Genomic DNA, 15,055 nt, shown 5'->3' on the forward strand with positions numbered 1-15,055 from the left:
CTTGCAAGTTTTCCAGTGCTTCAATTTTAGTAAAATTGAAAAGGGACATAATTTTGTCAACTAACAAAACATTAACATACTTTTTGGAAGACAGAAAACTGATGTTATTTTTGGCATGTAAATCCAGAGACACTCCAAGAATTGGGTGTCATCAACTTAACTTTTACAAGTCCCATTTATATGTTTTTGTGAAGAAGGTTTCCAGTACAGAGGTCTATACAAATCAAAGAGAAATGAAATTGATACCATGTTTTTCTTAATCCTTATCCAACAATGAATAATAATAACAAATACATGGATATATGCATATGTCTCATTAAAAAAATTCTAAATAAGGGCTAGGAACATGGCTTAGTGGTAGAGTGCTTGCCTAGCATGCATCACGTCCTGGATTCAATTCCTTTGTACCACATAAACAAAAAAACCAGAAGTGGCTCTGTGGCGCAAGTGGTAGAGTGCTAGCCTTGAGTGAAAGAAGCTCAAGGACAGTATCCAGGCCTTGAATTCAAGCCCCAGGACTGGCACAAAACAAAAAAATTCCAAATATATATCTTTGTGTTTAATAAGTTTCAAAGTATATAATATGTCTGACAAATTTTATGCAAATAAAAATACAATAATTCAATCTAGTAGCATATCTTTCCCAGAAAATTTAAGAATTCATTATAATTTATATCCACTTTTTTCTTTTGCAGTGGAAGAGTACAATACTGTGATCAATAGAAGGCTTTGGCACATACAATTAGAACAGCAAGCCAGGTGCAGTGGCTTATGACCAGAATCCCAACTACTCAGGAGGCTGACACCTGAGGATGGTGGTTCAAAGCCAGACTAGGCAGGAGACTCTTTGAGACTCTTATCTCCACTAAACTATCAGACAAGGAGTAAGTGCTACTGTAGCTCACAGTGGTAGAGTGCTAGCCTTGAGCAAAAAAGAAGCTCACGTTCGGGCTGGGAATATGGCCTAGTGGCAAGAGCGCTTGCCTCCTACACATGAAGTTCTCGGTTCGGTTCCCCAGGACCACAAATATGGAAAACGGCCAAAAGGGGCGCTGTGGCTCAGGTGGCAGAGTGCTAGCCTTGAGTGGGAAGAAGCCAGGGATGGTGCTCAGGCCCTGAGTCCAAGGCCCAGGACTGGCAAAAAAAAAAAAAAAAAGAAGCTCACATTCAGCACTCAGGCCCCAGGAGTGGCTCCCCACCGCCCGCATCACCCCCCCCCCCCCCCCCGCCAAATTAGAACAGCAAAGCAGGGCATGGTGGCACGTAATTGTAATACCAATTATTATAGAAATGGAGGAAGTAGGAGTCTGAGTTCTGGGCAGTCCAGGCAAAGTTAGTAAGAGAGACCACACTTCTAAAACCAGAACACAATCAAAAGGGATGGAAGGTGTGGCTCAAGCGATGGCTTCTTAGACATACATAGGTCCTGGGTTCAATCTTGATACCACATGCACACCACACACACACACATACACACACACATTGGAATAAAATGACGTGCTAGAAGATAGAACTAAGAAAATAAGAAACCAAATAATACCACATTTTTATTTAAATTATTTTATTTTATTTTATTTTTTATTTTTATTTTATGGTATCACTGTCATCCTTTTAAATCTTGCTGAAAAATTACAGATAGCCACTTAAAACTAAGCCAGTGGTACATATGTATGTATGTATGTATGTATGTATGTATGTATGTATGTACCTATGTATATAGCTTTGCAATATTTGGGAAGGAAGCCGGAGGGCTACTTGAGTAAAAATGTTTGAAAACTTCAACTTAGTAATAGTAATATTGTTGGTTTGGTTTTGTTTTTTTGTCCTTTTTAAATTGTTCCTGCGAGGAGTCACCGATTGGAGCTGAGAAAAGATTTTATCATGAGAAGCAGAAATTGTCACAATTCTTATCATGACTGTTTTAGGCTCATATATATTTCCTTCTAGGTGTTAAGAGCACAACACGTCGACTTCCAGTTTGTGATACTTTTTACCAATAATCTGATTTCCTGATTTTCCTGTTACAAAATGCCTACCTCAGTCAGTGGAAAACCAGCAAACCAGCGTAGTCTAGGCAGCAGTTAGAAATCCTCCCCCCCCTTTCAATGGAGAGCACTGTCAAGATACTAGCAATAGCAAAGCCCCTGCACAAAAACCAAAGAGGACTGCATTGTCCAAATTCCTTACATCTTACAAATCCATTACTGGCTACCACTGGGGATATCTGGAGTGGGGAAAAAAATCAGCTAAGCTCTGGTTAGAAAACAAAATTTCCAAATGTTTTGGTTTCCATTCAAGAATTTTTAGGGCTCTTTGTCCTCCTTCTTTCCAGAACAACGATACAATATTAAACAAGAAACTATGTTGTGGGAGTAGGGGTGGAATGGAAGTTTGCGTGCATTTGTGTGTGTGTGTGTGTGTGTGTGTGTGTGTGTAAAAAGTTCTTCCTCACATAAATATTTCAGTGTTTCTATCTCTACACAATATCCTCCTCTGATGTAAAAAATAATGTAATTGGAACTTTGGCTCAAGATACATAGGCCTTATCCATGGCAACTCTCCAGCTGTAATTTTCAATCTGTTCATTTGAAGCTCACTGGAATAGGAGTTGATCTCTGGAGAGGCTCGTTGTCCTCAAGATGCCTATTTCTCTATCCTCCATCTCTCTCAGTTCCTCCAGGGAAAACCCAGAGCAGCTGCAGCTACTTGGATTTACGAGAGTTACCCGGGTGATTTACAGCTCATCTGGTGATCTATCCATTTAAAAAATGTCTCGTCTAGTAAATCAGCTGTATATTGGATTTCATTTGTTGTCAGCAAAAGTTAACGGAATGTAAATATTTTGCTTTCAAATAAATCAAATGCATCATTAAAAAAATAAAACTTGTCTTATCAATGTGCTTTTTTGCTAGGGAATCTGTGGTCCCCAAAGCAGACATGAGAACCATGAAATTACCTAAGATTTTGAAGTGGGGATGCTGGGTCTAATGGGCACCATTTTGGCCACATAGTGGATAAGGAATTGGGTTTAACTAGTGCCATCTTGTCTTCATGGTGGCGGAAGGGGAAGTCCCACCTCCCAGGTGATAGGCATGCCTAAATTCCTAGAGGCAGGGGTGGGGACTTGGACAATAGGTTACTGGACCTGCCAGTCTTGTTTTGTCAACCCTCAAGCTCCCTGTCATATTGCCCCCTGCCTGACCTGACCAGCTCAGGTGCCATTACACCATGCCTCGTGTCTCCAGTGTCTCCTGTCTCCTGGTTTTCCTTTGGTCACCATAGCATTCCACTTCAACTTTCCATTGAGGTTGATCTGGTTTCTTGGTATTGTTTGGTATTGTCCGCTCTTTCTTTGCTTTACTACTGTCATGGCTTAGTTTTCTAAGTGTTAAAGGTATTCAAGGGGCTGCAGGTCTTTGTGACAAGAGTCCACCTGTAGTCACTAGCTTTCCAATAAAGATTCCCAATCTGACCTCTCAAAATGTGTCTTCTCTGTTTTCTGTGGCCAGGTTATGTGCAACAGTTTTAATAACAAGTTCTTGTTTATTGAAGATTCTGGTGCTAAAGTTGACTTCCTACCGACTTTGCTTTTCATGAACTCATACTAAGTAGAGGCCCTGAGGGCAGGCAGTGAGAATGCAAAGTGCATCCAGAATTATTTCTTCTTAGAATAACTGGTCTGATGAAATAAGAATAAAGAATAGCTGGTGATTGTGGCAAAAGGAGTCAAAAACTTGAAGCAAAATCCGAGGAATGAAATAGCTTGGTGTTTAGAGGGAATTGTAACTAATTTTAGTTTTTTATTCCAAAGGTAAAGGAGGCAACAAATCACTGAAATCTTTTCTGTCATGCTATTACACTTGAGTTTATTTTATAAATGGGCTATAATTTAAAAATGTTAAGCAGGGGTGTGGTATGATCAGATTTATATTTTACATATCTCATTCAGTATTTTTTTCTTTCCTAGTATTGGGTTGAACCATGTGAAATTGCTATTCTATAGGTTGGAATTGATCTAATATTGGTTATCTTATTAGGGGCAAACTAACATTTAACACTTGACATTATATTTTTATTTAAGGCCGAGACAGGTTCTTGCTATGTAGTCCACATTGACTTGAATCATACTTAGTATGATCTTCCTTGCCTTAGCCTTCCAAGTTCTGGTGTAAATTACATTGCTAATTATGTATGTGTTTATTAGATGTCTATCAGTATAGCCAGAATGTAGATCTTGGCACTCCACCACTTAAGATTCACCTATCAACCGCAATCATACTCCAGAGAGTTACTATGAGGATGAAATGAACTGCTACACAACAATGCTTGGAAAGGGTCTGGACTACTAAGTGTCTTTACTCTATAGTAATTATTACTATCTAATAATTATCATTACATAGTATTACTTAGTATTAACTATTTTAATGTTATCAGTTACTAGGCTGCCATCATCATCATCATCATCGCCTGCTGAAGGTTAAGGGTGAAGGAAATACTAGTAATAGCACTAGGAAGGAAAACTTTTTTCAGAATTTCCTCAATCCAACCACTATAACTTTGTGCACAAGCACACATATTTATCCTTATGCATATCTCTATATAAATCTTAGACATAGATAGCTATACGTCTTATCTCTATAAATATACCTGTGTACATATGCCATGGTTAGGTCTATTCATAGAAGAAATAGAATCAGAAGGAATTAAATTGCCCAAAGCCACATACTTTAAAATTGACAGAAGTTGAACTTGAATCTAATTCCACACCCATGGTTTCTGAAGAGTAATATACGCTACAAAATATTTTCAGAAATAGAAATAAGCTATCTTGGAAATGACACTTTGAAGAAAAGGGTCCCGGGTCCCTCCTATGTTCTGCTGGTGAGTGATTATGTCATCTTTAGCAAAATGCTTACCTTTCCTGTTGCCTCAATTTTCTTTTACAGAATGAGTGGCTTAAAGCACTTAATCTCTAAGATTTCTCCTGGCTCTAAAGAAGAAAGATTTCCTTCTGAAAGACATTGTACCATGAGGACCAATACTCCGCATTCCATCAATTCAGAAGGGAAGCTGACATCCTCTTTTTAAGTAATAAATCAGCCACAGCCTGTCATCCCTCAGCTCTTAGCTTAGGGCAGATTTTAGCTTTTCCTGGAGTCTGCTCTACATATTATGGCCTTTCATTATTGGCACATATCACAGTTTGGAATTATAGATGGATTTGTTTGGTTAGATTGACATTCCAAGACGGCAATGAGCAATTGTGTGCTGTCCTTGTTGTATCCATCCCAACCCAGTTCCTTACACAGGCCTCCATGCGAAAGGGCTCAGTAGCACTGGCTGACAAATGGATCCTAAGAGGGGCTCAGTAGTTCTAAGTGTTCAGTTCTAGATGATTATGAGGCAATGAGCTTGTTCCATTAGCAAGGGCATTATTTATTTTCTCTTAGTGCCTATTATTCCAGAGGTATTAGCAATGAGAGCTAGCCCACACATGCACACAAACACAACACGTATCCCAGAGTCCTAATGGTCCATTTCTTATCCCTTAGAAATAAATATCAAAAATGACATATTCACATACACATTCATGAGGCCATAACTGATTTAAATCTTGGGCATAGGAAGGTATCAAGCTGAGACTTGTTAATTTAAGAGAAGGGCTGGGGAAGCTAATCCTTTTATGCATGGTGTTCTTGGCGGGAACCAGCAGCAGAAGGCCTCCAATTCGTTCTACTGATGCTCTAAGGACAGACCCACCCAACCGCCTACATATTATGGACTGCTGTGGCTTTCAGCCTGGAATGTACTACTGGTAGCAGCCAAAGCTCCTTGGTCACTGGGCATGGGGTGGGGGTAGGGTTGTGAACGCTCCCTCTCTCTCCCTGCAGACAATCCTCCTCGGGGATGGCTGATTTTGGAGCATTGGCAGTTGTGGCCTACAGTGGTGGAAGCTGCTAAGCAGCCTTGGGGTGATGGGTGATGGTGGCTTGCTGGAAGGGACCAGTTTGATCTAGGACCACACGGAAGGCAGACATGCTGACTACAGCATGAAGCAAAGAAAATGAGATTTTCTGCCTTTGTTTGGTGGGCTGGACAGGAAGAATGAGGGAGGGGGGAGCTGGGGAGAGTGCCAGGCTGGGCTGTTGATGACAGTGTGGGAAGGTGCAAGGGGAGGGAAAAACAGGAGGAGGCAGCTTGGAGGCAGTTGGGCTGGTTCTGCTTAAGTGAGAAATCCAGCTGGGTGGGGGTGGGAGAAAGGCCAGGAAAGCAGTGATTCTGTGGTCAGCAGAGATGGTTGGACCTGGCAAAGGATGTGTGTGGCTATCAGTGGAGATCAGAACTAGGACAGGGAGGCGAAATGAAGAGATGTAGGATGAGAGACAAGAAAAATAAATGAGAGTCAAAGAATGACACAGGAAGAAATGTCTTCTGAGAAAGAGAAAAAAGAAGAACAAAATCATAGAGAACAGAGAGGGGAGAAGCATGTTTTGTGTTGTAGACCAGGCCTACCTACCAAACGGCCAGAGTAAAACAATGTTTCCATGAAAGAAGTAATGAACAACTGGCAGGCAAGGAGAGCAAATTTCCACTTTTAAGTTTTTCTGTGGGTGTTAATTTCCATGGGGATCCAGTTACCCCAAACAGCAAATCACAAAAGAACTTGAAAGCATTTTAAAAAATAAAAGCTACCTTTTAGGTTAAAAACAAATAAATACCTTGCCAGTACCAAAAAACTGCATAGCATTTCAAATATTTTCCCTAACAAAATACCAAGATCTTCTTGGAAACAAAAAAAACTTAAAGAAGGTAGAATTACAAATGTTGATGAAGTAATTCTACTTGGAAGAGGTGGCACTTTAGTACTGTTTAATTCTTTTTTTTTTATTAAGCTACTGCTTTTCTTTTTTTTTTTCTTTTCTTTTCTTTCTTTCTTTCTTTATTTATTTTCTCAAATTTTTATTATCAAACTGACGTACAGAGAGGTTACAGTATCATACGTTGGCCATTGGATACATTTCTTGTACTGTTTGTTGCCTTGTCCCTCATGCCCCCCTCCCTTCCCCCCTTTCCCTCCCCCCCCAGGTGTTCAGTTCACTTACACCAAACAGTTTTGCAAGTATTGCTTTTGTAGTTATTTCTCTTTTTTTACCCTGTGTCTCTCGAATTTGGTATTCCTTTGAATTTCCTACTTCCAATACCAGTAAGTACTGTTTAATTCTTTCAGGCGGTGCTGAGGTGTGAACTCAGTGCCTCATGCTTGCTACACAGGTGCTCCACCATTTGAGCCATACCTTTAGCCTTTTGTGCTTTTAAAAGTTATTTTTCAAGTAAAATCACATATTTTTCCCCCATTCTGGCCTCAGCATCACTGTGAAATCCACAGCCTCCCACTAATCGAATGGCTGGGATTGCCAGTAGGCCCATATTATTGTTTGAGATAGAGTCTCACTAACTTGTCACCAGGGCTGGCATCAAACTATGACCTTCCCAATGGTCATCAAGTGAAGAAAATGTTGGTGCCAATTTGATAAGATTTATGTGGATCAACGAACAGAATCCCACTCATTTCAGTATCAGAAAAACTAAGGCATATTTCAGGTTAGGTACCTATAAGACAGATTGGTTAATTACAAAGAAAATGTCTCAAGACTTTGCAAGCTCTCACTCTTCCTTCTGGAAACCCATCACTGACCTTGAACAAGCCTAGTCTAGCTCGAAGGAATGTGAGAGGCCATTTAAAGGGCAGCCTCCATTGTCCCAGACAAACCCATTTCAGACCAGTCCATGGTCAGCTGACTCCCAAACACAAAAGATGAGTACTTCACTAAGATCAGTAGGATAATTATCAGTAGGCCTGTAAATCAACAGTCCTACCAATTGGTGACAAATGCATGACTTGTGACAGCCAAGACCAAGAGAGCTACCCAGCCAATCCAGACTCATGAGCAATAATAAGAAGTACTTTTTAGTCTAAGTCATTGAATTTCAGGGCCATTTGTTAGACAGCAACAATCACTGAGGCAGTCACCCACAAACCAAGAGACTCACCCGTGCATTCGTGCTGAAGTCCTTTCCCATAATAGCCTTTTTCACAGATGCACTCATATTGTCCTGTGTGTGTTCCACATTTGCAGCTGGCCATTTGATCGCAGCAATCTTTGCCAGCTTCACAAAGATAGGAGCAGTGGGACATATCCTCTTGAATAAAACTCCCAGAAGGTAGATCTACCAATGAATACATGCCAGAAGTTGAGGGAAAGTGATCATCAATTGAATGTTACATTTTTCATTCATTAAACATCTCAGTGCAAGCTTGTCAGAACATCTTTTCTCATGCCTCTGATTTCCCACTGCGCTCTGCTCCCTCCTAAATAGGAACGTGTGTTATTTGCACTACTATGCTCTGGGAATTTGTTTCAGCCAGTGAAGTTATTTTAGTCTGGTACCTCATCATAAGTTCTTAAGGTCATGTGGGGTCATGCAGAAATGAAGAACTTTTGAGAGGGCTCTCCAGATGCAGCAGGAAGTAACATAGTCAGTTCTCCAGGTCGTTCTCTTGGCTTCCAAACCATCAGTGTTTCACTGCCTCTGTATGAGGTCAGGCAGCAGTAAGTAATCAGACTTCCATCCTGGTTCAAGTTAGAAGTAAAACCACAATCTTGACTGCTCCGTAGAGTGCTGATTGTGAGCTACCAGTTTTAGAATAAGCACTATATTTTCTGTAGTTATTTCATTAAAGATCTAAAGAACCACATACTTTAAAAAAACAGGAGTCTGGGATATCTCTTGATTATAAGTACTGTAACTGTTGTTAGGTAAAGAAAGAACTTTCAGATTATTTGAGGCATGTATGAATTAAAGCACGCTAGGAATTTAACCTGAGCAGAGCTGTTTAGAAAGTATGTTAGTGAATATGAATATGAATGATCCATGATGATGGCCCAGAGGGAGAGAAACAATAAATCCATGTATCTTGTCCAAGTTAAAAAAAAATTGTGTGTGTGTGTGTGTGTGTGTGTGTGTGTGTGTGTGTGCACATGTGCCAGCCCTGGTGCTTGAACTCAGAGCTTCACACTCTTGGTTGGCCTTTCCCCCCACCCCTCAAAGCCAGTCTTCTACCACTTGAGCCACAGCTCTACTGCTAGTTTTTTTTCTGGTTAATTGGAAATGAGAGTCTGAAGGACTTTTCTGCTCAAGCTGGTTCAAATCTCCACCTTCAGATCTCAGCCACCAGAGTAGCTAAGGCATGAGTCTCCAGTGACTGGCTGAAATTAAAAAAAAAAATCTTAACCTGAATTCTAATGCAAGATCCACGGTGCTAGGAACAATAGAAAGAAAAGAAGTGGTTGAAAGTCTATAAATGAATATCTGTGAAGGAGATTGATGAGGGCCTAAATTATAAAATAACTCTCCGTATGTATTAAGATTGAAACCAAGGTAGGGGAAAGATAAAAAGAAGACTCCAACTTCAAAAGAAAGATACCAATACAAGCAGGCATCCTATTTAAAGTCCTATGCAGGAGACAGTGGAGTGGGTGAATGGTCTACCACAAAGATCCCTAGGACCTAGTCCTGAGATATTAGGCCATAAGTTTATTAGTCAGTAGAGAAACTTAGGGATCAAAATATGCCTAAATATCAAGACTGATACACTAATCTTTAGGTTGGAGGTGAGAGCTGAGTGGAGTGAGGAGAGTTATCATTCTATAACCTGTATCTACTGAGAATGGATGACACAAGAAATGGATCCATTCAAAATGAAAGTCTTCTTCAGAAAATACAGAGGAAGAAACCTCAGGATTGTATCCTTTGATCTGATCATACTTCCAGTTCACACACTTGACTTTCTTCTTACCAAGTCTGGTAACACAATTAAAATATTAATATTATACATTCTAGATATTGGTTTGGTGTAATAAATGTAGTGCCTTTCAAAGTCCTGGTATGTAATAGTTACCTGAGCCCTTGAAGGTACTGTACACCTAGTTCTTGGACCAACTTTCTTCAGAACAGAGGGTTTTGAACTGGGACTCCAACATGGTACCTAATGCTTTCGCTCATTGGCTAGCACTCTACCAACTGATCCAAGCCTTCACCCCTAAGGATGCCAGTCTTATCTAACAGAAGAGAGGTAGGATTAGAAGTCCAGTGGCTATACCACTCATGGCCTCAGACACCTATAACTCTATGATCCTATCTAGCAACACCTCCTACCCCAGCTGTAATCACTACTTCCCTTGGAGAAGAGGAGAAGCAAAGGCAGTGTCAGTTACTGAACTTCTACTATGGGCTAGATAATAGGAATAGTGGTGCAATTAAATAGTTTATTTAATCCTCCTGAAAAAAAAACTCCAACTATGTGGTATGTAGTATAATACTTTCCATTTCTTGAATGTTTATTTCATCTGTCCAGAAAACTGTAAATGATATCTAAGTCAAGGCTTCCCACTCTGTGGGTGGTCTCAAAACACACCTCAGTTCACTTAGTTCATTCTACCAGCTCTGAAAGGGAGCAGGTCAACATTCTAGTTTAAAAAAAAATTACAGCTGGTAAGAAGCAAAGCAAAGCAATCACTCTTTCTGCAAAGGTCAAAATGTCATCTCTAGGAAGTTCTATCCCATGATACTCAAAGCACACCCGGCCATCATGCTAAGGGAAGAACTTGTAAGACAGTGTGGTAATATTTAAATGTGAGAGAGAAGGAAACCTCTGTTAAGAGGCACATTTGTTATACCATTAGGTTTCATTACCTTCATGTAATGCCCGGCGAGCTAAAGCCTCAAATTCTTCAAAACTATGGAGCAGGTAGCAGTGTTCCTCCTTGGGAGTGGAAGCCACGTCATTCAGTTCCCGGATGTTTCCCTGCCATATGCCGAAAGTGAAAATCTCCACTCCAGCATCTCGCAGCGATGCTGCAATGCCTCTTGGATCTCCACCATTCGAATAGCCGTCAGTAATGAGAAATATAACTTTCGTTGAGTTTTCTCTAGCATGTTGAAGAATTTTCTATGAAGACATGGGAAAGTTGGTCTGAGTTTGTATCGTTAACCTATGTACAAGCTTCCTTCCGTCTTAGGAAAGGGAGGACTTAAGCCCCTGATTGTGGGCATTTCATCACAGTCAGTTGGGAAATACTGACAGAAAACAGAAGTAGGTACAGACTAGAGCCCACAGTGGTCTTTTAAAAAAAAAAAAGAAAAAAGAAAAACACAACAAACATCAAAAGCATTGAAAATGTGTCATTTTAGCCAGGTAGGCCTGTGGCTCACACCTGTAATCCTAGCTACTCAGGAGGTAGAGATCTGAGGATTGTGGATAGGAAAGCCTATAACACTCTTATCTCCAGTTAACCACTAAAAACCCTTAAGTACAGTTGTGGCACATGTAGTGAAGCACCAGCCTTGACCAAAAAACGCTGAGGGACAGTGTATAGGCCCCGAGTTCAAACCCTAGTACTGGCACACAACAAACATTTATTGCCATCATCATCTTTATGGTACTTACCAATAAAGAACAATCAATCCATGTTCATAGGATATATTTTTATGGTAATACTACACCTTATTTCTAAATGATCTTTTATTGTTTATTCAGCTCACCAAATATGAACCGAATCTGACTCCTATGCATCTATTTCTAAGCATACTTCAATTGATCTATTCTCTACCTATGTATATATATGTATATATACATGCATATGTATGTATATATATATTTATCTACCTATTTATCTGACCATCTAATCTGTCTAAACCACTACATGAACATATTCCGCTTGGAAGAAAACTTGACTATCAGAATACGACTCTTCCAGAATTTGTAATGACTGACCTGCTTCCTATATTTGTTTTTCCACTGCTCCTTCAAAAATGCAGAATTGATTCAATACTTCACTTTTGGGCCACCCAGGATTATCATTAAATCAGCTATTTTTGGCGGTATGCTATCTTTATGAGAAAACATTGATTCACTGAATCTGACATTTGAGCTTTATTATTTTAGGACAAGTAGATTCTGTTTTACAATACTATATCCTGTTCCTTCTCTATAGATAAATGGGAAATATGAAATCTTTCAAGCAAATAACCTTTTTATTGTGTTGATGCTTTATAACATCAAACCATAAAAGACACAAGAAGTCTAGCATTATAATTCATTTTTCTGTCATTTTTCATTAGAATTGAGAAAGAAAGATTATATACCCAGGGTATATATCCAAGCAAGTTGGAAGAAGGAATTCTTTTTCTGAAACAATAATTCAAGAAGCAATCATTTATGGAAAGTAGGCATGAATAGCAATAACTGTATCTTGCATTTTACAGTATTCAAAGAAGATATTATGATTCAAAAAATAACTTGTGTATTGGCTAAACTTAAATTTAAAGGAAAAAGGAACTAGGGTTTGAACTCAGGGCCTCACACTTGCTATGCTGTCACTTTGTCACTTGAGCCACACTTTCAGTCATGTTTTTGCTGTGTTTCTGTTTGTTTTGTTTTTGGTGCTGGTCCTGAGGCTTGAACTCAGAGGCTGGGTGCTGTCCCTGAGTTTCTTTCTCTCAAAGCTAGAACTCTACCAATTGAGCTACAGCTCCATTTCCAGCCTTTTCGGAGTGGTTTTTATTGGAGATAAGAGTTTCACGGACTTTTCCTGCCCAATCTGGCTTTGAACAGTGAACCTCAGATCTCAACCTCCTAAGTAGTTAAGATTACATATGTAAGCCACCAGCACCCAGCTTTTGCTGGTTATTTTTGAGATACAGTCTTGTGGACTTTCCTGTTTACACTAGCCTTGAACCATAATACTGCCTCTCTCTGCCTCCCAAATGGCTAGGATTACAGGAATGAACCTTCAGCTTTTGGCTTCCATACAATATTATGGCTAGCCCCTAGCATAGGGTGTATGCTTATAAATATTTATTCATTGAATAAATTAGTGAATGAGTGGATAGGGAAACTCTAGGATCCTCTAGAGGAGAATAACTTGAGTGAGTGGATCTTGATTGAGTAGTAGGAAGCTTAGTATCCATACTTGTGTGCTGTTTTAAATAGTTTTGTACCAGATAAACCTTCCTTCTTTGTGTATTTTATTGTCCTTCTGAAATAAGCAAATATCCTATGGAAATAATATTATCTCATTCCAATCTCGTTCCTCACCATCCAGGTATCGAGCCATGGGCAGTTTTGTGTTAATTCTATTTTCTTTCTCTTCTTTTAAAGTACTGCTGAGCATTTACAGGAATCATTAGATGTGTTGGCAAGATAATATATTAAGCTGAAAAACTGCAAAATAATGGCCCGGACCAGTAGTAGTCCAAGCAAAGAATTACACAAGATCTGGGTTTGGAATGTATATTAAGAGACAGAAAAGGGGAGGATGATTTACTGAAAAATATTTTAACCCTCCTCCATCGTTGTGCTTCATCATGCTCAAATAGAAAACATAATTCAATTTAAAAAAATTGTTCATAGGGACGGAACTGGAGATTTAAGAAGTAAATAGAAGAGTGATGCTGCTTGTGGAATGTGGTAGAGTCTTGGCACTTCCCTCAAGTGTTTCTGAAAGAGTTTACATCATCTGCCTTTGGTGAGCCATTCCAGAAACAGGATTTGGGGTCCAGAATATTGAATGAGGCAAACCATTTGCTGCCAAAGAAAAACTCAACATGGACTCTGTCATGGCAAAAGGTTATCACCATCTGGAGTCTATCAAGCCTCTGATTAGCTTGTATAAATATCTGGCAGGGAAGTAAGCCTCTCGGGTCCAGCCATAGTCATCAGAATGATAAAAATGTAGGGTTGCATAACATCTTTCTAACAACCAAGATCCATCACTGTTACACAAGACTGAACCCCTACCCCAGACCCCAAGGCAGCCTACAACAGAGCTATTTCAAAAAATGGCCTTGAAAGAAATAGGAAAGTCCTAACACATCTGAAGTCAGAACACTATTTGCTCTTGAGTTTCATTAATTACGTGCAGGTATAACATTAAGTGTGATGTGGCCTTAGCTAAAATTGCTCTTGGAGAGCAGCCTGGACTAAGGCTGACTAATTGGAGAAGGTAGATTTGTTATCCTTAAAGAACTTGACACAGTGGATGCATGTTCACTGTGTTTATATCATAGCCATTCTAGGCCAAGGAGCAGAAAATGAGTAGAGTAAATCAGTGTTTCAATTTATTTCTACATTTTTTCCTTCTTCTTAGGAAACATAAAGTTCAAATGAGAGACTCTAAGTGGTTTTTTAAATTAGACTTTCCTCATCCTTCACATTTTAAATTACACCAACTGGGGAAAATTATGTTAAGTGAAGTAAACAAAGGTTGCACGGTTTCCCTCAATTGTGGTAGCTAGAATGTGCCTATAAATCTATAAGTAAATAGCTGGGTGGTATACAAATAGCTACAAGTGAATTAACTCAAGTGGGGAGGGGCGAGGGGTAAACAATGAGGGGGGGGAAATGTAGTCAAGAATTCACTGTATATACCACATTAATTTAAAAGAGTAAGGGTAGGGGTAGGTGGGGGAGGGCTTGAGGATACTGAAGGGGATGATCTTGATCCAGATGGCTTGGGTTCATAATCTGCTTTCTTTTTTTTTTTTTTTTTTTTTTTTTTGGCCATTCCTGGGCCTTGGACTCAGGGCCTGAGCACTGTCCCTGGCTTCTTTTTGCTCAAGGCTAGCACTCTACCACTTGAGCCACAGCGCCACTTCTGGCCGTTTTCTGTATATGTGGTGCTGGGGAATTGAACCCAGGGCCGCATGTATACGAGGCAAGCACTCTTGCCACTAGGCCATATCCCCAGCCCCATAATCTGCTTTCTTAAATGGCACCTCCTCTGTGCAATTATTTAAAGGAAATTTGAAAAATTAAAAATTCACCAAGGTGTATCTGTTTGATTAATATTTTTACTTAGAATACTCTGATATTCTATAGCTCAAAAGATGCCTATTGCTATGTAGTTTTGAATATTATTTGTAGGAAATGTTAAGTTGTTCTGTTGGTTTATTGTTTTTCTGGATTTTGTATATTGTAGTCATTTTTTACATT

The 15,055-nt window shown here is 39.6% G+C and overlaps 1 protein-coding gene across 1 annotated transcript in view; it reads right to left on the reverse strand.

Moving 5' to 3' along the window:
- The window catches only part of Svep1 (sushi, von Willebrand factor type A, EGF and pentraxin domain containing 1), a 148,364-nt gene that overhangs the window by 113,272 nt on the left and 20,037 nt on the right, over window positions 1-15,055 (reverse strand). The window contains exons 2-3 of the mRNA XM_048338880.1: window positions 10,756-11,011; window positions 8,053-8,229 (exon numbers count right to left, since the gene is read on the reverse strand). Of these exons, the coding sequence (XP_048194837.1) occupies window positions 8,053-8,229; window positions 10,756-11,011 (433 nt within the window). The remainder of the gene's footprint in view (window positions 1-8,052; window positions 8,230-10,755; window positions 11,012-15,055) is intronic.

This window comes from Perognathus longimembris, chromosome 1 (assembly GCF_023159225.1).
Source record: "Perognathus longimembris pacificus isolate PPM17 chromosome 1, ASM2315922v1, whole genome shotgun sequence".
NCBI classification, from domain to species: Eukaryota; Metazoa; Chordata; class Mammalia; order Rodentia; family Heteromyidae; genus Perognathus; species Perognathus longimembris.